The sequence below is a fragment of the Scomber scombrus genome, chromosome 7 (genome assembly GCF_963691925.1).
Source record: "Scomber scombrus chromosome 7, fScoSco1.1, whole genome shotgun sequence".
NCBI lineage: Eukaryota > Metazoa > Chordata > Actinopteri > Scombriformes > Scombridae > Scomber > Scomber scombrus.
Window position 1 is genome coordinate 6,118,015 of NC_084976.1, and position 27,424 is coordinate 6,145,438.

At 41.4% G+C, this 27,424-nt stretch overlaps 1 protein-coding gene across 2 annotated transcripts in view; it reads right to left on the reverse strand.

Annotated features, from left to right (window-relative positions):
• The window catches only part of oxr1a (oxidation resistance 1a), a 64,051-nt gene that overhangs the window by 9,285 nt on the left and 27,342 nt on the right, over window positions 1-27,424 (reverse strand). For both annotated transcript variants that reach the window (XM_062421931.1, XM_062421930.1), the window contains exons 3-9: window positions 24,265-24,372; window positions 22,473-22,586; window positions 11,676-11,828; window positions 9,673-9,857; window positions 7,041-7,708; window positions 4,138-4,303; window positions 8-173 (exon numbers count right to left, since the gene is read on the reverse strand). In XM_062421931.1, coding sequence (XP_062277915.1) covers window positions 8-173; window positions 4,138-4,303; window positions 7,041-7,708; window positions 9,673-9,857; window positions 11,676-11,828; window positions 22,473-22,586; window positions 24,265-24,372 — 1,560 coding nt within the window. The remainder of the gene's footprint in view (window positions 1-7; window positions 174-4,137; window positions 4,304-7,040; window positions 7,709-9,672; window positions 9,858-11,675; window positions 11,829-22,472; window positions 22,587-24,264; window positions 24,373-27,424) is intronic.

The following is a 27,424-nucleotide window of genomic DNA, read 5'->3' on the forward strand; positions in this document are numbered from 1 at the left end:
ACCTTACCTCCCACTCCTTGACATTGAGGTCAGTGATTGGCTCGTCCTCGGCGGTTTCTGACACCTCGTTCTTCTTGACAACCATAAACCCGGGCTCTTGTCCCATCCCCCTGACCCCCTCACCGTACATATCTGGGCTCCACTGCATGAAAAACACATAGAGGTGGTCCGACCTAGGAGGAGAGACACAGGCAAAGTTATGAGATAAAAAGCCTGGTTTACTAATTACTGTATACATTTTGTACAAAAACTATCATCCGCATTACATCATTCAGCATCTTTAGAATATTAAGCCAAGTGTTTTGAGCTAAAGTCCAAAATTGAGCAACATGTCAACATGAATTGGCACAGATGCCTCCTTCAGTGACTCTGCTGAAAAGTCTGTTTGTCTTTGTGCTGAGTCACGTAATCTAATAAAAAGAGACTTTTGAGACATCTTTCATAGTGAGAAAGCTTTTTTGACTTTTGATTGTTTCCCATGCTCAGCACAACCGACAAGTAGTTGTTTTGAAATCATTTGAGTCATTGTTGAGAGGACAATATTGATTAGAGCCACTTTAATGTGATGCACAGTGACTGGACAGTTTCTTTAAAAAAGGGTAGTCGTGTGGTAATGATGAGAAGCATCTCCCCTTTTTGCTCTTATGCTGTAACTTCAGGTTTGCACCTCCCCCCATGCCCCTGCTGGCCAGTCATGTAACATAAGCCTTTTCATGTCCACCATGTAAACAGTTTAGGATGTGATATGATAGTATGACAAAGCTCTTAAAAAAAAAGTCACAAACAAATACAGAACGCAGCTTGCGTAATGTTGCTACGGCCGGTGAACATGAAAGAGCTGTGGCAGACGCAGTGGGTTGAGCTGTATTTAGAGTCATGGGTTGTGTATGGCTCATTCAATAGCCTCCCTTTCTTCCCACACTATCGCCAGGGCTCTTAAAGACACATCATGCGGGTCGCCTCCCATCTAGGTCAAGCTACAGAGTCTAGCAATGTCTGAAGAAAAGCAGTATGAGCCGCTGCGTTGCCAGTTTATGATCACTCCTACTACACACTTCTGCATGCTCGCAGCACAGAGAAAGACAAGTGTCAAAATAATGAGTAGTAACATGTACAAGTCCCGTCTTTTAATACAAGCTTTGAATCTGACATGTCCCCAAGCTATTATCCCCAAGAGCAGCTGGCATCATGGCTAATTCTGATATCCAGGTGGGAGATGCTGTAGCTACGCAACCTGTGGATGAAAACAACAAAGCTTTAACAAGCAAGATTGCCCTGAAGTTCATATTGAAAAATGAAAAAAGGGAGGGGGGGATTTCAGTGTTATTGCTGCACTCCAGCACTCAAGACGTTGCATAACCAAGATGCATTTATGGCACCGTGACCAACAAAAAGGACGTGGCTATTTGTCTGATTCAAATGTGATTAGCAGCTTGAGAAAGCACCGTGTGTGTTGCTGCTTTAAAACCATAGACATGCACTGAAAACAGAGGAGGTGTTGTGCAACTCGAGGTTTGGTTGGTCAAATCACCTCATTAAATTATTTCCATTTTTGTCCCTTTCACACATGCACTGCAATCCTGAAATGTTCTGGATGTTACCCAGAGGAACTGTATGTGTGAGCGGAAAAGTCCAAATCAGTTGAACCGGACATTAAAAAGACTTTACTCTGCCAGCTCCCTAATACAAAGTCTGTGTAATGTCCAACTGAGCCCATGTGTGAATACTGCAGTGAATTCACACTGAGTGAGTGAGCTATAACTGCTCGCTACCCTAAGTGCGACAAAATCTGGCAGTAAGGTAGACGGTACGAGTAATATTTATCAACCAACTGTTGAAGCAGCAGAACATAAACTTAATTATGATGTCTTTGAATTCCAGCAGGCAACTCCCCTCTCTTCCACAACTGCTATTTAACACATGTGACTAGTGGATGATAAACACAGCTGTGAACTAAACTGCAGTGTTCTGACCTGAACACTCCACTGGAAAGCTAACACAAATGTGAGAGATGATTTCCTGTGATTTCTTGTAAAATAAAAGCTGTTTTATTTCAGATGAAAAGCTTAAAAATGCTGAATTATAACCGTAGCATACTTTTTGGCTCATGTCCTTCCTCCTCACCCTTCGCCTAAACCAAACAGTATTTCCAGTAGGCCTCTGACATGGAAATTCTCCTGCTGTGTGCTGTGTGAAAGGGCAACTCTGGAAAATGTCTGGATCTGAATTTCCAGACATTGTGCAGAGTTCATGTGTGAAAACAGCTTATATCTGGTTGTCTTTAAAAGGATACAGTAAATAAAGTCATAGCAATGTGATGGAGTCATAAACCAATGACTCTGCTGTGTCCAATCAATTCTAGATCATACCCAAATGATAAAAGTAACATATCAACACAAGTTATTAGCACAGTTGAGATTAATTCTATGTTTTCACAAACATATTACATAACTAGTGTGAAAGCACACATTTCTTGCAATGTGTGAATGTGTGCTCTACTATAAATATGACTACTGCTGAATTGGCAACTATACATCCAGACTGGGCAATCCAACTTTAAAAAAAGGCATAAACAAGCCAAGACTATTTTCAGTTCAGTTGATTCAAAACATTACACATATCAGTACAGGTCAGAAGAAGTTCAATCTTTCGAAAATACATTTGGAAAAACATGAGCTTGGGAGAGACCACACAGAGATCTAGCTTTAGGAAATCCTTACTTTTAACATGGGTTGTGTGTGTGTGTGTGTGTGTGTGTCTGTGCCCCCGTGCAGGAATAAAGTGTGTGTCTGTTTCCCTGCAGAGTGAATGAATAATAAATCATTTTGCTGTCTGGCAGAGGCAGCACAGGGAGATGGGCAGAAGCCACGATGGGAGTCAGACCTGACAAAGAATGCATATTTGATTGGTTTCAAATATTAAAACGGCTAGAGAAACTCAGCTGACTTTTTCTGGTGTTACGAATGTCTTAGGATCTTATAAATTCAAGTCCTTGCAGCTTTTATTAAAAACAAAAGTATACTGCTTTATTGTTTTCCATTTTAAATGCTCTTCCATACAATACGTTTTATGATTTCTTATGTAGGCTATCAAAAAACAATCTCAATACAGGACTACAATAAAATGATATTGATGATAAACTTCAGCAGACATAAACCTGACAGCCAGTCAGAATACATTTTTTTGTCCCAATTGACAAGGCTACACGAGCATTATCATTAGCAGGACTATGACTACCTGGAGTCACGTCTAAAATAATGTTGGCCGAGAACAACTGCTCTAAGCCATGGACACATTTTGCTATTAGAAATATCCTGTCTGCAACACCATTGTTTTAACAAGGTTGCTTTGACTGCGACTATGAAAAGCCAACTGCTAAGCTAGGTGAAGCTTGAAGCTAGTAAACAGAGTAGCAACAAAAGGCTAGTTACCTGCTAACACTAGTGTTGTTTTATAAAGAAAACTCGCAAATGTGAAGCACAAAATTACCTAGTAAGATAAGTCAAGAGGTTAAAGTAGAATATATACTGAATATATATAAAAGTTGTAGCATAGTGGCTGGATAACAGCTTTGCACTTTTAACTCAGATTTTTACCTCTAAAATATTTAAGAGCTGTAAAACCAGAACCTAATTAATATCTTATGAATTTATTTTGTGCCAGATGTTAACTATTTTTGTTCTGGCTGAACCTCTTCAAACATATGAGATGTTTTTCTGCCCTGCCAAATGAATATGATATGATAGTAGTCACAGCATTGAATTTTATTTACATCATGTTAACCCTAACCCTAAATGCAATCATTTAAATGTCATATATTTTCTTTTATCAAAAGTATAGTCTAAACCAGGCTATTTTTGCAAAGTTAAATGTTTACATTATGTTATTCTATTTTTTTATGCTAGTAAATTATATTCTAAAGTTTAACTAATGAATCCTCTGGTTTCTTCAGTCAGGATTATCAGGATGCTCTTCAAATGGCAACATTATTAAATTATATATATTGTGATGAATACCGATATTGATCAATATGGAAAACATTGTGATCATATTTTTCACCATGTCATCTATCCCACTGTTCAAATGCATTCATCCCACAGTGAGTTGGTTAGTAGAAGATGTAGGGGAGGTACTGACCTCTCCTGCGGCACAGCAAACCAGTACTCGTGCTTCTTGCCCTGCTGAGCATACTGCTGCATGGATGCGCTGGCGTTGGAAATAAACGTCTTCTTCATGGGTTTCCCAACCCGCAGACACAAAAACTTGTGAGTGCGGTGCTTCAGCCTCTCTCCAGACCCTGTACCTGAAAAAGGAAATGATCACATAGTCAAATGAGTATGTTATTTTATAGCTACCATAAGCATGCAATATAGATTGAGATCTACCACAATAAGATAAGAATTTTGTCCTGTCTCAAATGTCATCTTCTAGACTAACTGTACTTATGTATTCCCTTCGTGATACTTGTTTTATTTATGTGACCTACTTTTATTTGCTTTGTACTTCAGCTTGCATTAGTCATTTTGTTCCAGAAACACAACAGATGACAGAAATAAATGAGTTGCACACTATAATTGATAGTAGCACCAAGCCTCCTGCCAATGGTACATTATCAATGGCCTGTTGTAAGGTTGCAGCCTCGGGAAGCTGAAAGAAATCTCTGTCAGTGACATTACACTGGCACATGTTGTCAGCTCCTGGTCGGGCAGCACAACATAATGGCAATAATGACAGACCAAACAATTTTAATCTGCTTAGACAGTGCAGCTCAGTGGGACAAATTCAATTTTCAAAATGCATTAATTTGATCTTAATGTAGCTTGTTTTTTGAAGTTGCTGCTGTTACTTGTGTGGGCTGTGCTAATGTGCACAGAATAAAGGGCAGCCCTGCTGAGATGTCTCTGAATTAGAAATGCTTTTGCAGCCTGGCTCACTGTATGACAATAATTGCCGGGGAGAAAACAATAAATCTCTCTCCGACTGTCGTGGACTGTTTCTTTCTGTGGAGAGAATTTGTATTTGGAATCACAACTATGTGACCAGATACAGTGGATTATATGGCACAAAGTGAAGCGGTTAGTGTGACAGACTGAGGGCACTGTCAGATAACAAGACAAAAGCTGTGCCAACCATGTTTTTCATGTTTTAGCCTATTAAATACTAATTACATATATTTTACCAGCCTTTTCCCAGAGCACACCTTGTTTACTGGAAGGCAGTCACTACTTTCCATTCATTCCAGTAAAGTGAACATTATCTCGTTAGAGATACAGTAAGTTATCCATCATGGTCAACATTGTCACTGTGGAGTAATAAAGTTGAGAGAAGGGGCTTCTTTAAAACTTCTTGCTGGTGCGTTTAAGGAGGCATTGACTTGTGTGATTTGAAAACAGTCCACTTTAATGTGCTACATTCACAGAATTTAAAAGCTTAGGAATTCCCCAGCTATCCTTAGCACTTACTAATTTAACGTAGGATCACATGAGCTCAAGTAGGCAGATTAATTTAAATTAGCATATGGATTTTTATTAAAGGCTAAGGCAAACATTTAGATCCAGTTTCTCAGACAGAGATTAAGACTACTCCTAGACTGAAGACAATATTCTGTGAAAATATCCACTGAGAAACAAGTCTAGTCTTGGACTAGACTTCATGCCTGTCCGGGAAATCGGCCCCTAGAGTTTTTGGATGAATGAACTCATTAAAGCTGAACTTGAAGGATAAAAGTTTTCAAACATATTCAAACAATTTCAAGTTTGTGTGTGTCCTGTGCTGGATTTTTAAGCCAGGGGCTTTAGAAAAATCTTTCTATGTGCAAGTTGGTGCAAAACTGTGCCATTAAAAATGTTATTCAGCAAAGTTGGTTATAGTGAGGTATGTGAACAATGAACAATGAACAATGTAGTGGTTCCATGAAGGTAAGTGAGGATAGCACAGTTGTGGAACTGTGTGACTAGAAGGATATTTATTTGGGACAAGCAGTGGCTTGAAGGGTAGCGATTAAAGAAGCAGCCTGTCTGGAAGGTCACCGGTTCAATACCCAAACCTGCAGGATAAATCTTGGCAATAAAGTGAATAAGCAGTGCATGCTCCTTCCTCATTACCACCACTGATGTACCCTTAAGCAAGGTATTTTCTAATGATAAAAAGCTCTAAATTAGTTGATTAATTAGCCAGTTACTTGTAGAAACCCTGGACATAAGGGAAAAAGTTTAGGATCAGAGCATTTCTTTCTTCTCCAGTTCGGTGTACCATTTATGCAAAATGTTGCATTTAAAATATATATGTTATCTGAAATATATAATAGTACAGTAATGATATGTGTTTTTCTTTTGGATGTTTGACATGTAACAGTGTCTTTGAATTCAGTGTGTGATGGGCCAAATGTTGGCATGATCAGAAACCAAAAACAAACCATCTTACTACCTCTGCTCTGCAGGGTTAAACATCTAAATCTATCGGTATGCTCCTTAAATGTCAAACATGGCAATGAAACACAAAAAATGCCTTTATTCTAGGCTTTGTGGAATTTAGCATTTGTCTGAAAAACCGGAGCAGAATGTAAAATATAAATGACACCTCTGTGAATGTTGTCTCAGAAAGTGTTTTGATGTTGGGGTTTAATCGTCACTGTGTTTTCCCCTTTGGGCGTTAGGTGTGTTTGCGGCATTGTGTTTGATAGGCTTTAGCTTATCGCCCGGAGGAGTGGCCCAGACCACCAGAGCCATGGATCAAAGAGCCGCATAAAGCCCCATAAAGCCCGGCTAGCTTCGCCAAGCTGATAACAACAGAGAGGCTGCGATTTCCCTTCGTCTTTATATTCCAATTACTAGCACCGAGGCAGAGTGGAAATGGAAAGGTTATCAAGAACTAACATGAGAGAACTGACTCTGGAGCAGCCATACAGGAGGAAAAACATCACTTTGATACTTCTCTGAAGAATATGGATGTAGAACTGCAGATTAATGAAAACATTAGGTCAAATTACACCTGTATTTCTACAATGTGTTTTCTAACTGTTACTGAGTATACATCTTTACCCTCTGCAGAGTTCTGTTTGCCGTCCTTTTGCGTCTGTTCTACATTCTCCTCCTTCCCTTGTTGCATAGTGTCCGTTTTGGAGACCTCGGTCCCCTCCTTGGCATCCTCCTGAGGACAGGCTGAGACGGAGGGGGTGTCTGTGGCACCGGCGGTGGCTGAGCTTTGGGACCCTGGGCGAGAGGTGCTGCTGCTGGGACCCTGGGCCTGGCTAGTGGTGCTGCTGGTGGTGGTAGTGGCTGTGCTTGGTGGCTTCTCTACACTGTGCTGCTTGGATCCCATGGGGGACTGGCTATCTTTTTCTGTGGCAGTTTCTGGTGCATTGTCCTCTGCTGTGGCAGAGGCTTTCGCAGCAGCAGGCTCGTCCGGCTGGCTAGCTGAGCCGTGGGCGCTGCCCGAGGCCTGGGAGCCGGTGGCCTCCACCTGGGTCACGGTCTGCACAGACTCTGTAGAAGCGCCAGAGGACTTGTCCAGACGGAGATCCTCGCTAGACGCTTGCTCTTCCTCCCGAATGGGGGACAGTTCCGACTCGGTGAAGACGTCTTCTGAGATGGAGCCCTCAGTGCTGCGGGGGGCCGTGCTGCCGCTGTCGTTGGCCCCCGGCTCTCTTAGACGCTGCTCTGGATCCTTCTGGGAGGGATGTCTCTCAACTGGCAGAGGCTCCAGGTCACTGGAAATACGGAAGAGAAGAACTAAGACACATGCAACTCTACCAATAATATAAGAATATTTGTACTACCTCTGTGAATTTCACGTTGGATGATTTGACCTTTCCTTACATGCTCCACAAAAGTGTACTGACTGTATATTCCATGTAGGGATGCAATTTTTAAGCAGATCGGCCACATTTTGATGAATAATCCATCAGTGAAAGCATTAAGTGCATGCTTTTACTTGATGAGAGCTTCATTTTAATTTGACCTGGGCTGGGTTTTTTGCAGTAAAAGCAGTGTGTTTGGTATTTTAATACCAAATTAAATGTGAAAACAGCTTTTTAGCGTCAAACTCGGCACAAACTCTGATTTAAACATCTACAAGGTAACAATAAGCAAAACCTTAAATGACCTAAAATGTCACACATTTTTGCTACTCATGCTCCCATTCTGCCCATCATTATTCAACAAACTGTCGAGCAAAACTCAAAAGATTAAACATGATCTGAACAACATAGATCAAATGAAATCACACGTGTTGGCTCCTTCAAAACAAAATCGACCTTATTCATGTATCAACGAAGAGGGCTGTGACCTACAAATGCCTCTATCAGAGAAAAAGACAGATTATCTGTCCAAATGGAAGCTTGTACAAGGCAAACAGAACAGGACCAAGGGCCGAGAGCTTCAGATGAGGAGGCGAAGTTGTCAACAGAAACTGCAAAATTCCTATCAGAGTAGTAGGAGGAGAACCACTGCAGGGCTGACCCAGACATACCCACCCACTGTCCAAGTCTCTCAACCAAGATATGGATGTTCCACAGCATCAAAAGCTGCACTGACACCCAACAGCACCAGCAGCAAATATTCTGCTGTGTCACCCTGCATCATGGTATCATTGGAGTCATTTCTGTTGAGTGCAGCAGGCACAACCCAGACAGAAACTTATCTAATAAATTATGCTCATCTACTGCAGTTGTGAGCTGCTTAGCAACCACTTTAATTATTATACAACACATCCCAGATCTCACCGTATGAGGGAATAAATTGGTGTTGCGTGCAAACTGAAAAGAGAACTTTCTATTTCTTTCTCTACTGACATCAAATGTAACAGTCTAAACACTTGTACACAGCCTGCACACTTCAGAGAATCACATCCTGCAGGCACTTGTTGCTCAGCTGTGTGTTTAGAGAGAGAGAGGGAGGGGAGGGAGGTCAAGAGTGAGAGAGAGAGAGAGACAGCGGGAGAGAGAGAGGAGACACAGACAATGAACCACAGCTGAGAAAACAGCTGGGCCTGGCACAGAAAACAGTCACTTGCCAGCACAATAACTGTTCCATGGGGCAACACTCAACCAGCTAAATACAGCCCTGCCCAGACCCTGCTGCCACAAGAAGAAAAAACAAAGACTCCACAGGGCTCGTAATGATACACCATATTCCATCCTTGCATAAATTTGGCTCGGAAAACAACAGCAAAAACAATCCAAGTAAAGAAAAAAAAAAAGAAAAATTACACAAATCTGTGGGAGGATATGCAACTGAATCCTCTGAAGTGGCTGTTTCCTACTGCATAGAGAGGTGAGCAATCGCTATGTAGGAGGGTGAAGGCATACTTCATTAACCCTGGTGTAATTACTGCTTCCTTTTTAGTTTTGGTATGTGGGGAGGATGGGGGGGGGGGCAAGTATTAAACTTTCGGTTGGTTGCTGATGCAATCTGACCATGAGTGCAGCAGAGAATGACATTGTTTACAGAGACGTTGCTGCATTTTTGTGAGGGCGAGAGTGTGAAAAAAAAATAGAATTAAATTATAAAGAAAGATGGAAAGTGTAAGTGTTTGTGTAAGACTGCACGTAGGAGTGAATCAGAGTTTGGGGTCATAGTTAGCTACTATAGCTGAACACTATAGCTGCTTTAAATACTTTGATTCAGATTTGGTCTACAACACATTATACAGTCCATCTGTGTTTTCTCTTACTCTGGCACAGCCTCTCTGATCTTGGGGTCTGTGATCTCCTTGTAGATGGCGGCAGACTGCACCTCCTCCAGAGGACACATGATGCCGTACTCCTCGCACCCATGGGCCTGAACCAGTGGGTCCATCCGGTGAGGGTCGAACATGATGTTGTTGGGCGTCACCAACAACACCCCGCTCACCGCACCCTGAAAAAGAGAGAGGGAGAGAGAGAGAGGAGAGGTGGGAGATGGGGATGGGGAAGGAACAGTGAGATCCATCAAAAACTTTCAATAAATAAGAAGGAACAGCTTAGCGTGTTTTATCTACCACCAAAGATAATCAAAAGCACCCCTGTCACTTAAACAACTTGAGGCCAAATCCATTCGAGACCGCAAATGTCCTAAATCAAGTACAAGTTATTGACTGCCAGCACTGACCACTTCAGTGCTTTCATTTGGTCCCTGGGAGTGAATCAGCAGTGGTTCAATACCATGGATCTCTGTGTGTGTGTGTGGGTGGGTGGGTGTGTGTCAGAGGGCAGGACGAATACCTGGACACACACATTTATAGGCAAACTGTGATAGGGTGGAGTCTGTGTGTATTTCACTACAGGACGTCCAGGTAGCTTGCTGCCATCCTGCCTGCTCTGAATCAAAACTGACTTACAACCATAACTCACACCCAATCTGATCAGCAGGTAGGTGTGTGTGTGTGTGTGTGTGTGTGTGTGTGTGTGTGTGTGTGTGTGTGTGTGTGTGTGTGTGTGTGTGTGTGTGTGTGTGTGTGTGTTGATCAGTGGTCATGTTATGGCTGCATTATTTCCTCAGTCTAATGTATGAATTGTCAGAAATACTGTCACATATATCAAAGAAAAGCATCAAATCTTCACATTTGAGAGGCTGAAACATTTGAATTTTTTGACTTTTTGGTTGTAAAATAACAAACTATAGTTAATCAACTATTTCATTAATTGTTGCAACTTTAGGCTAAATGTACCAAACATAACATTCAAGTCCATGTCCTGTATGTTATCTCACTTCTGAAGAAGCTTTGTATTCACTATAAACAATACTTATACATATTTAATATCACATTGAATGAGGATGAGTCAGTTTACAGCACTTTAAGGATTTGCACATTGTTCTGTTATAGACCATCTGAACAACATTAAGAATAATTAGACAAATTAAACTACGGTCAGCAGGAGAGAACGCTTCTCTTCATGAGCTGGTCTGCAGAGTAATTCATATCTGCCCACACATGTGTCTACAGTACGCACTGTGCTGATTTGATTCACTTACTGATGTCATGTTTCTGAGAATACCATTGAAGGGCACAGTCAGAGCAACAGAAACAGCATGAGAGTATATAATGTTTTTGCAGTGGAGAAAAAGTTAAAAGTGATCATCACAGACAACTAAAGCTGTTAAAGTGGAGTACTTGATATTTTTGCTCACTGTTGGTGCAAAATACTGAATCTGGAAAGAAGCATCTTTTAACCCCTTACCATTGATGGTTTACATCTCTGAATGACAAAAAAAGAAAAGAGAAAATGCAAAAGCTTCACTGTGGAATTTTAATTTACGCATGAATATTATTTTAATGTGTCTAATTATTTCACATTAACATCTTTTGAAGTGTAAAGTGTGTCAAGTACCTGCTGCTGGCAGCTCTGATGTGTCTCTACGTATTTTAGCTTCATGCTTTGAGTCCACTGCTTTTTTCTCTCAATGCATCTGTCATGTTTAGGGGGTAATTCCAGTTTGTGGCCCTTCATTTATTACCATTACATCTGAGGCACACGGCTAAGCATCCAATTCTCTGAAAATGAGAATATATGAGACTCTTCTAACCGTCCTGATGATCAAATATTCTGTTGTTTTTCAGATGCTTAGCTTTATGACTTGGGGGCACACACGGGCTGGTTTAGGGTTTGTTTTTCTTTCTGTCACATGATCAGCAGGGGACAGATAAGCAGACTGGCACATGCACATGACTTAATATTTCTTCATACTGGATCTTACCTTTCCATCAGTGATGTACTTGCAGTTGATCTTGAGGAACTTCTCTGTGAGGGCCTCTTCCTCCTCGGAGGTGGATGACACCACTCTGGACTGGCGCAGGGCAGAGAACACTGGGGGGTGAACTCCTTCTGGTCTGGAGGGGCCATCAGAATCCTGTGCCGACATTGGCATAATCAGGGGAGGGCAGGAAAAAGACAACTTTTGTTATTTCTCTTGTATTTTACTTGGTTATTATTTGTTATAAATGCTGGACTGGTATGTCACTGGTCACATTAAACAACAAGAAGAGTAAATATAAACACAAATATATTTAGGAGTTAAGTTAAACTAAGATGAATCCCAAAACTGTGGGGAATGTGTACCACATTATCCATCTATGTGCCTACAAACAGAAATCATTCAAAAATTATTCAACCAAACTGACAAAATAATAAGCGCTGTTGAACAGGCGCGGCTTGGTTCACTGGGTAATACGTGGTGTAACTAATTTGTGCCTCCTCTCATCAAACTAATGCGTTTGAGTTTCTAAATGTATTATCTATATATAAACAGATATTTTCTGCGCAGCGGGACAATCAGGTTAAAAAGAAACCCAATGAAGAGCCAAATGAATGCGCCTCCTGTGTGCCTGAGATTTACAGCAGTAATTACGTGAAAAACATTCATACGAGGCTGAAGCTTTAATTATTGTGCATTTTACAGAGCCTTGATGCCCCGTTATTATATTAAAGACTAACACGCCCTTGAGTGACCTCATGCACGAAAAATACTTCACTTTGTGCATCACACATTATCAGCAGAGGCAATTTATGTGCTAACACACATCTACAGTATGAATTTGTGTGTGTGTGTGTGTGTGTGTGTGTGTGTGTGTGTGCATGTGTATGCTTCATGCATATTGAATATCACCCAATTGTATGTGTAGTGGAATGTAAAGTGAACATAAAAACGTGGTTACAAATGCATGCAAATCTTTATTTCCTGGTTAAATTGCACACTGAGGGCTGCAAAACATATGCCATCTTTAATAAAGATAAATCTATAAGTGTAATGATAACTAACAAAACTGTTAAACAGTGTTATTAACAATCAGTTACGGATATGCTGAATGTTTTTCTCATAATCCACCAGATGCTGCACAACCAAGACAGATTTTTATAATTATGCTTCAGCTATGTTGTTCTATTCTCTGTTGACACATAGGCTATAAAGCTACTTTGTTACTGTTTCTTTATCTGTGCCATGGTAACTGTGCAATCTGGCACAGATGGCGTGTCTGCCGGACTGGAAACACGAGGTGTGATGGGCTTGGTGTTTCTACCAGTGGCCTGTTGCCATGCGATGTCTGAGCCACGGGGAGAGACTGACTGACTGACTGACTGGAGTCTGTCTGAATAACTGTCCACAGGGAGACATTTGGTTGCATGGAGCCAACTGTTGGTTTGACCGACTAAACAAAGCTCCGCATGACGGAACCGTCTAAGACACAGAATGACTGCCGAGGGAGACGGATCGGATGGAAGAAGGGAAGATCCGAGAATATGTGAGCGACAGGAGAAACAGGGACACTGGAAGACGAGAAGAGTGCCGAAACTGCAGCAGAAGCAAATAAAGTTAAAAAAAGCAGTGGTTAGCTGCTGTAGAGAAATAAAAAGACATTGAGATAAAGAGCGCTAAAGGCAATGAAAGAGAGAGATTCAGAGTGAGGACAAAGAACAAAAGGGAAAAGGAGGACAGAGAGGAGCGTGTGGGTGTTATCGTCGAGAGGGGGGTTGGGCCAGGGGAGGGGAGAGGGGAGGGCGTCGAGAGCCAGCGGAGAAGTGAAGAGCTACAGTTACAGTGAAGAGCTGGAGAGCGCCAGGGCCCCATAACAACTGTCTGCTGCCCTCCTGACACCCACCCCCTCACACACCCCCCTCGCCGTCCACAAACAGCCCGCGGCTACTGACCCACGCCGACACGAGCAGCCCAGACACTGGCAGCCAGAGAAGACTGAGGGGGCCGGCCAATCTGTCACAGCCAAAACAAGCCTCTCTGACCAGGAGGGGAGGAGGAGAGGAGGGGAGAGGGACCTAAAAATGTAAAATCGGAGCTGAGAATAAAGCTCGGAGAACATCCTTGACCTCTTAAACTCCACCAGGACGCTGAAGTCCTCGGACCGACATCGGAGTCTGTTACAGGCTCAGTTTTAAAGCTAGAGTGAAGCAAATTCCCACTTCAAGCTGGCCTTCCTGCTCCAAGATTAAATATGAAAAGATTAGCAGCCTTCTCCACCCACCCCTTCCCCACAAAAAACACCAACTAGAACACACCTGGTAGGATAAATAACCCGCTGCAGCACACACCTGGCAGCTGCAGGTGTCACAACATGTCATCCCTCATAAAAATGAGTAACAAACACAATCTTCTATTCACTGTCATTAAATCTGGCGCGTGTGTGAAAGGGGTGTTTTATGTTGTTTGGTAACAAAATAACACCCCATCACACTTCTCACACAGTCCACATGAGAGACAGAGAGAGATTTGAGAATAGAATCTGATCACAGAATAGAATTTGTGCATAACGTTGCTGTGTGGGACGATGACTGGCAAAAATCAGAGTAAATAAGTGAGAAGCGATTAACAAGAGTGAGATAACTTTGGTCTGGTTTACCGACTGCCAACAGTGGCATATTGCAGAGAGCTGACAATCTGCCTTTTTTATTTATAATTTCAGCATGTGTGCGTTCTTCTTATTAATGCTGCGAGAACAAAAGAAAGCAAAACTGGGCTCACTGTCTCAAAAGGTTTGATCTCACCAGGACTTTACCCATGTATGAGGCCTGGTGGAGATGGTGTGATGATCACTGCCGTCATCATCTCCATTCCTGGGTATGATTTATTCTATTTTGACAGAACCTGCACAGTCATGCTACATCAGCGAATCATCACCTGATCCAAGCATCCAATCATGTCTCACACATGTGATCAAGCTGCAGGCTCCTCTTTCTTCCCTGTAGTTCGTACCTGGCTGCTCCTTCCTGCTACACGCTGCTGCTGCTGGCTGGCTGCAGCACATCCACCTGTCTAGTTTCTAATAAACCATATTTGCTACTCTCACGCTAAATGGCATTTCAAAGATGATACACTGCATATTGGAAGTAGGACCAATACTGGATTTTTTGGGGCCGATACTGATATTAGGGAGTAAAAATGTTTTGATTTCTGATAATTCGCTACATCGATAAATCGGCCAATAATCTTACATATACAGAATATGTACATAAAGTGCACATTTTTTGCAATTTTGTTACCAAACACTCCTGATAAAGATACGTAACGGAGGCCAAGATATTTTATTTTATCTATAAACACAATGAACTGAAACACTAAATTCCTATTAATAATAAAACACATAAAACAAAAAAACCTAAATGTACACATATTAAATGTGAATAGAAAAAAAAAGATAAAATATAAATAAAATGTAAATATCGGTGCATATCGGACAACATATATGCCGATACCGATATATATCTGTGATAGGCCATATTGGCCTAGCTCTAATTGGAAGTCCTTTTGAAATTTCTGGCATGCTGCCTGGACTGTGAATTACAATGTTGTAACTGTTGATACAATAATAGTTTTACCTTTATGACTTAAGTGCTAAGTGATATTTACCTTTGAGGATTAATAAAGACAATGACAGGGCAGGGCACAAGCGCTTAAAACACGCCATATACTGAATGTACACCGACTGACTTCACATAGCTTCAGAATCCAGATATGGTCCTTTTTCTTGATTAATACTGCAGCACTTTTTATTACACTCTGAATGATCTGACCATTTACCCTGCTAATGCCTGAGGATTTTTTATTTGGGCTATTTTACAGCTGCACTTACTGTAAGTCACTCTGAATATCCTCTAAACTGTAAATTGTAAATCTCTTGTTCCTCTCTTGATCATTTGTTAACTGGCTTGCTGACAGATTTAAAACACTGTCTGCAACAACTTTAGGATCATACATGTATTTATGAAGAGTTAAAAAAAGAATGACTAGAAGTCTTTTCAAAAGCTTCAAACAGACAGCAGAGAAGTGTTTATCAGACAGTTTCTCTTGGATAAAGTGGGATATACATGTAGTTGAAAGATCAATAGAGTTTTAGGCTATGGAAGTTAAGACAGCATCATTCTGGCACGGCAGCTGCTTGTATTTCAAGTGAATAACTCGTTTCTGGGCTGCTGCTTTCCTTGCAGTGCTAAAATCCTCTAATATATGATCAGTGTTTGTCCTGCGGCGGCCTCCGAGGCACGCAATATTTTCTAAGGTGGAGTTTGTTACTGTGAGGGATGATACTAAAGTTGCCCGTCTCATTCTTGTACCTTAACAGCACAGGTACGGTAAAGTAAGGTAAAACACCTCATTTGAGTTAAGACGTAACTGATCCCGAAACCACCAGATTCCAGTCAGTCTTAGAAACTGGATTTTTTCCCCCCCTAGTGTGTGTGACTTCAAAAGGAAGAGAAAGAGCATAGTGCAGCGTATTGGACTGGCTGTTACACTGAAATCCAAAGATGAAAGAGAAGCTGCTGTACTGGCCTCAGACTGTGAGTAACCACTGTGGGGGGAGAGGAAGAGGAAGAGGAAGGTAGCACGGATAAGTATTGACGTGGATGTAAAGGAAGAGAGGAACAGATGTGAGACGAGGAGAGGAGAGGTAGGGGTGTCTTTGACGTGGCCACCGAGGCTTTTGGCAGTTGCAGGGAGGGCGGGGGGGGGGGGGGGGGGGGGGGGGGAGACGACTGGAAAACTGCTGGAATAGTGTTAGATGACAGCTGTGGTGGGGCTACAGAAATCAATATTCTTTTAGTTACCAACCAATATTTCTCTCCTCACCCACAGTTCAAAGTAGAAAGAGGGAAAAAAAAAAAGATCAAGAAAGAGGCTGCTGTGAAATATGACTTGGGTCCAGGTTGTGAAGGGCAGAGAAATACTGTAAATATCAGCAGTAACAGAAATGTAACCCCCCCCCCCACACACACACACACACAACACATTTTTATTACTTGAACAAATCAAGTTGCATTTCTTTCAAATTGTGATACGTGCTGGTTGTTTTTGCTTTGTGTGATGATGAAAGAATTCAGGGCGGGGGAATGTGCAGGTGCCACCAGGCTTTGACCTTGACAGTGAAACATGGCGAGATCAAAAAACGACCCACAGCTCCACCGTGTGGGCATGACCGCATTCTGCAAGAGGGAGGCACACAATGGCAGGGATTCATCAAACGTCTGTAGCCACAAGTCCTCAAGTACAATTTGTACTGTTGCTCCCAATTACACAATATTAGAGCCCAAGACCATGCCGAAGCCCCGGTGAGCCCATATAGTGAATCTGTCATGCTCAAAAACAAGATGAGCCATTTAAAAAGACAAGATCAACCGGAACATTCTCACTCCAGGCAGTGAAATGCGAGAGCATAACAGGTGTTGAATTGGAGGAAATGAGACCTGTTTGCCTGGGTGAGATCATCAAATAAAAAAAATAAAAAAGTGGCACCAAATATATAGGTAATCTAAACTGGTTCCACTTCCTCCTGCGCTAATTTTAGAACGAACCCCCGGCGGAAGAGAGGAAGGAACGGAGGAAAGACGTGAGGGAGGTGAAAAAGGTGCCAAAAGAGGAAGAGACGGAGAAGGTCACAGTAGTAGCTGTGCCACCACAGTGAGTAAGCCTGTGTTTGGGTGTGTTTGGGTGTGTGTGTGTGTGTGTGTGTGTGAATGAATGTGTGTATCAGTATGAGCACAGGGAGGGTCTGGATAGGACAAAGAGGACGCGCCTGCCCACACAGATGACCAGAGAGCGAGCACGCCAGCGAGCTGGTGTCTGCCAAATAATCCAACGACAGCGAGACCGCCAGCCGGAAAGTCAGCCAGCTACACACGCGCACACACACACACACACGCGCGCACGCATACACATACACATACACATACACATACACACACAGCCAGCCAATGATCCATGCCTACAAGATGTGTTGCTTTTTGCTGCCAATACTAACAGGCTAGCGGGCAGAGCAAGATCATGAAGACATTTCAGAGCTGCCTTATTTGGCCTTTAGTTCTATCAGAGAAACACAGAAACATGGAAAAACTTTTACTTCACTTAGTGAAGAATGGACAGCCTTATATAACACAAGTGCATCAAAGCAAATACTGGAGTCAGATTTTACAGTAAATACTCTATAGACTTCCTCCTTTTTCCTGTCCATGGTTTAGATTTACAAAAGAAACAATGGCTGTTCATTCAGTCATACAGGACGTGTGTGTTAGATATTTTGTCTAGTTTCCAGAAACTACAGGAACAGGAAATAGATTTAATACTGTTTGTTTGAAGTCAATATCAATCCTACATAATAAACATACAAAGTTCAAAACACACCCTCCATGAAGGTGTTTAAGTAAACAGACTGTGATTAATGTATTTCTCCTCAAGGCACTTTAGTACACTCCTGTTAACTACCAAGAGGAACGTTTCAGTATTTTATCCAAGGTGGTTGTTACTGCAGTGCAAACAGCAGAGAAAATGATTATTTATGACACGTTAGATACACCTGACTAGTTTGTGGGAGACTGAAAATAGTCTTAAAACAGCAAAGAAAGCTCTGCTACATCACTGGAGAACACCAGAACCAACTTCAGTAAAGCATTGGCTAAATGACTATATGTTTGGTATATTCCAGCTTTAAAGAATTATCTAAATTGTACTTAACATTCTTTTTTCCCCAAATATTATTTATTGGGCTTTATTGGATAGTTGGTGGCCAACAGGAAACAAGGGGGAGAGAGAAATGGGTATGACATGCAATAAAGGTTCCTTGCTAGACTCAAACTAGGGATGTTGCGAGTATATGGCACTTTAACCACTCAGCTACGAGGGTGCTCCTTTAATATTCTTTAAATTTTCTTATTATTTTCCCTACCTTGGACACTCTTCACTCTGTTAACTACTGTCTGTGTGTTCCTCATCATGATCTGTGTTCTCTTTTACTTTCTACAAAATTGAAGCATACAACTGTAACAACTTCTGTGAACAATCCAAATGCTGCCACACATTGAAAAACCTCACTTTTGTTTAACGGCTTTGATTATTTGTCAGGCTGTTTGAACGTCTATTAAGGCTTTTGAAACATCTGGTGCCAGATCTGACTCTTTTTTTATATCCAAAACTAAAAAGAGAGACGCATCTGAAAGTAGATTCTCCTCAGAGCGCTCCTCTTTATGTCTTTGCTGCTTGCATTGCTTTAACTACACACCTCCCAGAGCCATTCATTTCAATGATTTCCTCATTGAGACGTGTGAGCCGAGCACCAAAATAGGCTCGTAATTAAAAGATGCCGGGGATTCTAGAGGAGAAAAATAAAGAAGCCGAGTGAGTTATTGAGGTGCTTCCTGTGCTTTAAAAACCAAACAGCACCTGGATGCTGCTTGTTTCTGTAAGACTACCACACACACACACACACACACACATACGCACATACGCACACACACAGAGAGAGAGAGAAAGATGAAGATAGAGATTGGACTGTGCAGGCAGGCGAGCACACACAAGCACACAGAGTTGACACATACAGATACACGTACACACACACACACCTCCACAAACACACACACAGACTTGACACTTGGGGTGAGGTAATGTTTCCCCTGCCTTCCAAGCACACTTCCTCTGCCTGGTATAATTGCTGCCTGGTTGCTTGTCTGGGAGAGCCAGCTCCTCCGTTCATTAGTTGCTCTAAATATCAGACACGGCATCACTTTTAAAGGCTTAATTTCTCTGCAGTCACAGCCCCTCTCTCTGATCCTCCCCCGTCAAGAGCTCCAGAATATGCTCCTGTTCTCGCAGGCATGACCTAAATAGATAAGTAGTCAAATGAACGGGGGCCTTTTCTTTTTGGCAGCCGTGGAGAAATGAGCGGACGAGAGCGGACGAGGAGAGGGAACGCTTGTGGGTGGGAGGGCGTCGGAGTGAGAGTCGAGCGGCGGCGACAGCGACCGTGACGGCGATGGAAACGGCAGGATCCATTTTCTTACAAAGCAGCAAAACAAGACGTCTGTTTCCATGGAGACCAGCAAACAGTCATATTTCTTCAGGGACCGCTGGGCTTCCTGCGGTGCCTAATGATTGACTCATTCGGATGCTGCAGACACAGAACCGGAGGGAGATGGTTCCCGCTGCTGGTCTTAAAGAGCAGTCAGGACAGGATGTGGACCAGACCTGAAGTCATTTTACAGACCAACAACAACGTGACTCCGACCTCCAGCTCTTCTACATTTCTGATGCTACACTAATGAAGATATGAGGGATTAGTGGGGTCAGGAAAAAAAAACTGTCCGATCATGTACATCTGGTCATTCTATCAGCAAAAATCAAGAAGAAGAAACATATATAAAAGGGGCATTGCATGGATTTGTGCTTGAACTGTGCAAAGCATTACACTTGCGTCATGTTTACATGAAGCAAAATAAAGTGAATATGTGATTGCTACACTAACCACTGGGGGATGGTCAGATTTCATTTGGCCATATTAACAAACAAGTGTAAATGTCATGTATCTCCATTAATAATGAATCAATCCCTAAAGTGCTGTCAGCAGCTCAGATACTAATTAAGAGCCCCGAATTTGCATACGGCTCCTCTAACAGCCCCTTTCACACATGCACTTTGCTCTGTAAATGCTCTCACAGTTTGACACGTCAGCTTCAATCTGAGGATGCTCTATTAGATTGTTGTTATGACTTTTGTAAGACAGAACATGAAGGAATATTTTATAGTTACATACTGGATGGTCAAATTTCTAAGCTGTATGTTAGATAGTAATGTGGGTGGAGTGATTGTGGCATTAAGGACCCTGTGAAACGTGTATTACAGAACTAGATTGTTGGCTATATAAATTGATTTATTTGCTAAGGGAAGTCTACAACTGTTGGCTGATTTGCTTTTGAGTTTTGAATCACTTTGTTCACTCAATCTACAGGAAAGCTACCGATCTCTGAGAAGAAGTGAGCCAGGGTTGTCTGTGTTTTTTAACCTTTACATACTGCGTGGGTCAAATTTGACCTGTTTTGACATTTGACAGCTGTAAAAACACCCCAAATGTCTTTTACTCTGAAATTTGATGATGTTTCCTAAAGTGGTCCAAAATGCACAAAAATGAAAAGACTTTAAAATGTTATACTTTTGTATAGATGCCAGAAATTGTTGTCCATTTAGGCTGCTCTGGGTCAAATTTGACCTGTATCTATTTACATGGCTTTTAGTTAAATGAATAGTATATAGTTTTAATAAGATAGTAGTTATGAGGATTTCTTCTTATGACGTAGCAGTGAAGACTGATCGTTCTAATAATTATGAAACACAGTTCCATAAAGATCTTGTTCAGTTTAAATAAAATATATTTAAATAATTATTGCTATGTTATATTTCCATGTCTTAGGTAAAACAGTCCATGCTATTGTGTGATAAGTAGGTATTAGTGTTGTAAAACCTAAAAACTACACTCTCTGCTCTCTGAAACATTATTCAAGGTTTAAACACACATTTATTGATCAGTCAGATCATCCTCACCACATGTGTAATTTGTCTTTTTTTTTATAGATTTTTTTGTTGTTTGACTTGTGTGTGAATTTATTGATGAAAATGAAAATTTTTAGTATGATGTCACCTGGACACCACAGTGGATATACATCTTCAGACTTTATTAGATCATCCCTGACATGTTTGTGGTTGTGTTTGATTTAAGGTCATCCTGAAAACGTCAACTAAATTTAATCTCTACTGACTGCAAGCTTATGTTGTTTTTACAGCGTTGGAAGCACAATAGATGTTCTCTAGGTTAACGCTCCTGAGGAAATCATTTCAGTCTTGTAAAGAGTGCCTCCATCACACAGTGAACACAAGAGAAGATACACCACGTATGTCCTTGATATTGACTATATGTATGGTATATGTGCAACACAGCAGGACACACACACACACACACACACACACACACACACACACACACACACACACACACACACACACACACACACACACACACACACACACACACACACACACACACACACACACACACACACACACACACACACACACACACACACACACACACACACAGTCCTGTCCTTGAAAAATACAAGGCACATTTTATTGTTCGACCCATTCTTGGAAATTATTGGACACCTCTGGTTGTCTTTTTCTGTCCTTGACAGCAGGATATTACTCTGAATCGTCACCTTTGGGTTGACAATGAACAGAGATGTAAAATGTGACAGCAGTTGTTGAAGGATAAGCCAGTATTTACTTGTATATAGTGTGTGTGTGTGTGTGTGTGTGTGTGTGTGTGTGTGTGTGTGTGTGTGTGTGTGTGTGTGTGCGTGAGAATGGTGGTGACAGTGAGTTATATTCCTGTGTTACTTTGGTTCCTTTGTATGAGCTCCTGTGGATGTTGCATGTTGGCATGTGGGCTTGGAGGTCATAAAATGAATAACCAGTATGTGGCAGACAACAGTGTGAATGTTTTTTTGGTGCATAAATCAATACCAGTCACCTACTTAACTGACCTGTAACCTTCTGAGATAACATATGAATGTATTTGTCATATAAAACCTTTTCTCTTCTTTCCTTTTACAAAGACCCTGAAGACATGTAACATCTACTGCATGTATGAGTGCTACGGTTTAAATTCTAAAATCAGTTTTTCATTTGTTGAGTGTGTGGCGTTGTGCATCGGAGTTGTGGTCAACATACCGTCACCTTCTCTAAATCAGCTTCTGAGGAGGTGGGAGACAGGGGGCTGATGGGACTGAGGGAAGGGGAGCTTCCAACACTGGAGACGTACTCAGGATCAGGAACGTATAGAACCTGCAAACACAATCCATGTCTGTATTTACACAGGCGCTACCTTGGTGTGCAAACGCCACCACACATGCACCTTAACAGGGAGAGATAACAAAGAATCCCTTTGTCTCACATATGCAAACTGTGACACAGGTCCAACTACATGTTTGACAAGACAAATCATATGAGATCATGTGAGTGGCCTCATGCTATTGACAAGAATAATTAGAGAAAAGAGAGGTGGACAGTGAGTCAACATGTCAGTATAAACAGTGAGGGGAATATGATGTGTGATGGCTTTTATTTAGTAAGAACATAGACAGTGAGTGTAGAAGATGCAACATTAACTTTACATGTTTGTGTTTAATTGATTCATTCCAACTCAATATTCATTTGATTATTGATTAATCTGTTGATTTATTTCTAAATTGTTTGATGCATTATGTCAGAAAATAATGAGGAAAAAGGGGACAGTTAGCTTAGCGTAAAGAATGGAAACAAACAGGGGAACCAGTTAGCTTGGCTCTGTCTAACAGCATTTCTAAAGCTACTAATTAACATTGTCATGTTTATTTGATGAGTAGAAAAAAAGGAGTGTAAAAATGATAAGTTGTGGTTTTATAGGGGATAAATTAAATCAATCTCGTTATCTCAACTGCTGGCAAAGTGAAATCTTATATCCTGCAATGTCTTTCAAAGCTGTTTATTAAGAGAGGGCTCATACTTGTTAATTCTTTACAATCTAGAAATGGGTGACTTTCTAAATTCAGCCCAGTAATTACAAAGTATAAAATATGGGGAGGGCAAAAGTACTTAGACTGATGTAAGGATGATATCTGCAGGGTCAATTGCCTCATTTCAGCCTGTATAATATCTATATTTCAAAAAAATGTTAGAGGGGTTTAAGTTCTTTTTGTACAGGAAAGCTATGTGATAGAATATAAATCTAGCTGCAGCTGTAGGGTTAAAGAAAAGCTGTCGGCTGTTTTTGTAATGGTGCAACTTCTTCGACAGCTGTGGTGGGAGTGGAGAGACGATCTGTCAGTAAGTGGTCTTCACACCCCGCTGTTTGAACACAGCTCACTCAGCATTGTCTGCCAGGAGCTGAGCTTGGAGACGCCAACAGGAAAGACGCACGTAGCTCGTCTCCATTCTACCAGATTTTACTGAGATGACAGGGAATAAAGTAATGAAAAAATATCAGTTTGGATGTTTGTTATTTCCCCCTTGTTAAAAAAAAACTAATTTAGAGTTTGGATCTAATGCTGAAAAGAGACATCAAAGCCAGAGAAGCTGGAAATGTGTTCAGCAGGCTAAAATGGGTAGCAGAAGTGTCTCTGGGAGAATTTAAGCATTCCACATATTATTATACCTTTTTTTTTTAGAGACAAAATAGGTCTTTTGCGACAAATTGCATCCTAATGGGACAAGCGACAGTGCAATTAGTAGGCAATTAAGTGGGGATGTGAATGGTGAGTCAGCTCTAAGTAAGTGGGTGATGCAGCATGTAAACCTTCTGCATAAATCCCAACATGTAGAAAATGTCTTCAGTGATTATGGGGGAAAAAGATGCATGGTGAGAGCTATGAGCAGATCGAGCAGTAAGTGAGTGAGTGAGTGGCTGTTAGTTATGTGGTTGTTGCAGGTGATGAAGTGATGCAGCTCGGTATATATCGGTGAAGGCGTGCACGGCGGTTCACACCTGGCCAGGCACCACTGCTCTGGAGAACAGCTTGTTCAGCTGAACCAGCTCGTTGGGTGTGGTGTCAAACTTGAGCGCAATGCTGTTCAACGTGTCCCGCGATTCCACCTGGACCACAAAACAAGAGAGAGGACAGAGAAATCACACTCCTGCTTCCGTTCAGGGCATTTCCTTTATAAAGCTGCACAGAGAAGAGAGTTGAGGACGTGACACAGATCTGAACGTCGGGGGTGAGGAGAGACGGAAAGAGAAAAAAACAAAGCTGGGCAATTATGACTTTGAAGCTGTTAATGCGGTTTGTTTTTTTCCTTTTTTTTTTTGCTTGTTAAATTTTTTGAATGTTTTGCAAATTAAAGCTGTCGGCTGTTGACCAGGAATAGATTCCCAAGGGAAGCAGAGCTGCTGGTAGAAATATGAACTGACATGAATGTCAGCAGCCGTCTTTTGCTGTCTTATTAACCACATCTACCTTTTTTTTCTTTTAATGGAAAACACAACACTTTGATGTGAACAAAGTCTGCAACTAATGATTAACGATTCATATAGCATCAAGTGCATATTTAAGACCCTTTTCTTATTTTAAAATGAGGCAGCTGGAGACATTAAAAAGTCTGCTGGAGACTGCATTTTCAACCAGCTCATGGACCAAGAATCAAGGACCCATAGTAAAAAAAACTTTTACACTTACGACTTAAAACAAATTTTAAGAGATAAATCTGTGTTTATTATCAGTAGGGACTGCATATGTACTGTGTGAGAACAGAAAGCTTGACAGCGGTAGAAACAATAATAAGGGACTTAGCAATGATAAAGGTGCATGTTTTGTCCAATAAAACTGTTCCAAATCCAAACTTACCCAGATTACATTGCTGATAAAACAGAAAAATCAGCAAATCGTCACATTAGAGAATCTAAACGATTTTTACTTAATCGATGACTAATACAACCAATCAGTTCTGAAAATTGTAGTTAATTAATGTTTTGTGGTTAAAATGAATTGACATAGTCATCTTGAATCATGTTAAGTGTACAACAAGCAGAAGAAGAGGATGCTGTATGTTAGTGAAGGGTTGATGGGATCATACAGGCTGCTGTTGTGGCTACACCCTGTGCTCAGCTGCTGCACCCCGCCGTGTGACACAGGTGCATTTGCTTGTCTCCACCAGTTAAGATCCATACAAGAGAGATGTGCTCCTCGTGTCTGAACTAGTTAAGCATCCAACACGCCCTGTGGGAGTTTCTACCTTGCAAATAAGGATGGCAACCATGTCAGAAAGCACTTGTATGTGTGAGAAACGTGCTGTAAGTGAAAAAAAAAAGCTCAGGGGAAAGAACCCCTGAGAACCAGACAAGCAGGGCTGACTCTGAGCTGTGTATAATTAGGACAGGATAATGGCACTGTGTGTTTTAGTGCAGCAGTCATGGGACTACTTCCCCTTCTCAGCATGCGCGTGTTCGAGCGCACGCGCACAGCTTTCTGCTTGTGTGTGTGTGTGTGTGTGTGTGTGTGTGTGTGTGTGTGTGTGTGAGTCCTAACAGTCCTACAAAAACACACAAGGAAAAACAGCTCTTCCAAATCCTTGACGTGACAGATTGTTTCCAGGAGATATTCTTGCACCAACATACAGACAGACAGACAGAGACACATACAGCACAGTCACAGGCAGGTATAGTTGAGTAATGGAACTGAGACAGACAAGCTGGAACATTAGTAACACGTTACGATTGTGTGACAAGCAGTCACACATGACATGATCAAGATCATGTCTGAGGCTGCCCAGAAGGAAACACAACACATACTAACACTGAGGGAAAGAAGCAGAAATACAGACAAAGCTCAGAAGCTGTTAGCAACCAGAGCATGTTTTTTCACCAGAGCTGATGACTGATTTGTCTCCAGGTAACAACTAAAAATCATTGAGAAATAAAAAATAAAAGCTTTCACTGTAATACTGAGGAGTCCAGCGGCATTTCAGGAGGATATGTGTGCATGATATTGGCTAAGAGTTGCTTATAAAACAGAAATTAAATGACATATACAAAGTGTACTTGATTTAGCAAGAACAACAAAGCCATGTGGGATAAACCATTGAATCTCTGGATCTATGAGGTGAGCAAATCAAGCGCTCATCAATTCGAATGTTCATATTAAAAGTATATTCTGGGATACAGCAGGGCTTGGGCTGGGATTAGGAGAATGTAGCTGTGGAAGCGTTTTGTGGGGTGTTAAGAATGACACAGGGGTAAAGGTGTTGTGTGAAACCTCCCTATAGAGTTCCTACGCATCACAGATATTAAATTATAGTGTTTGGAATTTAAATGAGGTATATAGTACATACAAAAATATGAGTGAGCAAGCACAGAAAGCTACCTTCTGTGCTAGACTACATTTTACACCAATTTGACATAATTTATTAATCTGTCAAATACTGTCAAAATGAACAGATTAAAGAAAAACACAAATTCACAATGTATTCACCTAAACATCAATCCATAATGAGGCCAAAGAGAGCTAAAACTGATATTTTTCCTACTTATAGACGTTTCAATTTTTCAATGAGCTCTACTGCCCACTACAGGCAACTGTAGGAATAACAACAATATTGTGATACACCCTCTGAGGGAAAACCCTCTCATTGTAACTGACAAAGTAATACGTGAGCACTTGCTAATGATGGCAGAAATCCAGCACAAACAGCTAGTGAGAGACTAATCACCATGAAAGTAGCGTTTCCGTGTCACACTTGTTTTTGGCTGGAGAGTGCGGCTAATTAGCTTTCTGTGGCCGAAATGTTTTGCGAGGCCGGTCACTTGCTTGTAGCACCACTCTTGAGCAATTAAACAAGTTGGGGGTAAGAGGGGGTAGGGGAGGTATCTTCAAATTGCAGGATGTTTGCTGAGTGAGTTTTGAAAGCTTGTCAAAAAATGGGCAGAGATATAGTGTAATGTGGGTTATTTCTTATTTAATTCTTACTGTCTCTTTCATGATGTAGGCTGTACTTGAATCCTAGGATGAGGGCTCAGATTAGGGCTGGGTTTAGATGCCCTACCCTCTAAAAGGAAAAAAACAAAACAAATCAGATCAGATCCGAGGTCAGTCACACTGCTGGGACACATTCTCCCTGACTCAGCAATGTGTGCAACCTTGTTTGAACAACAA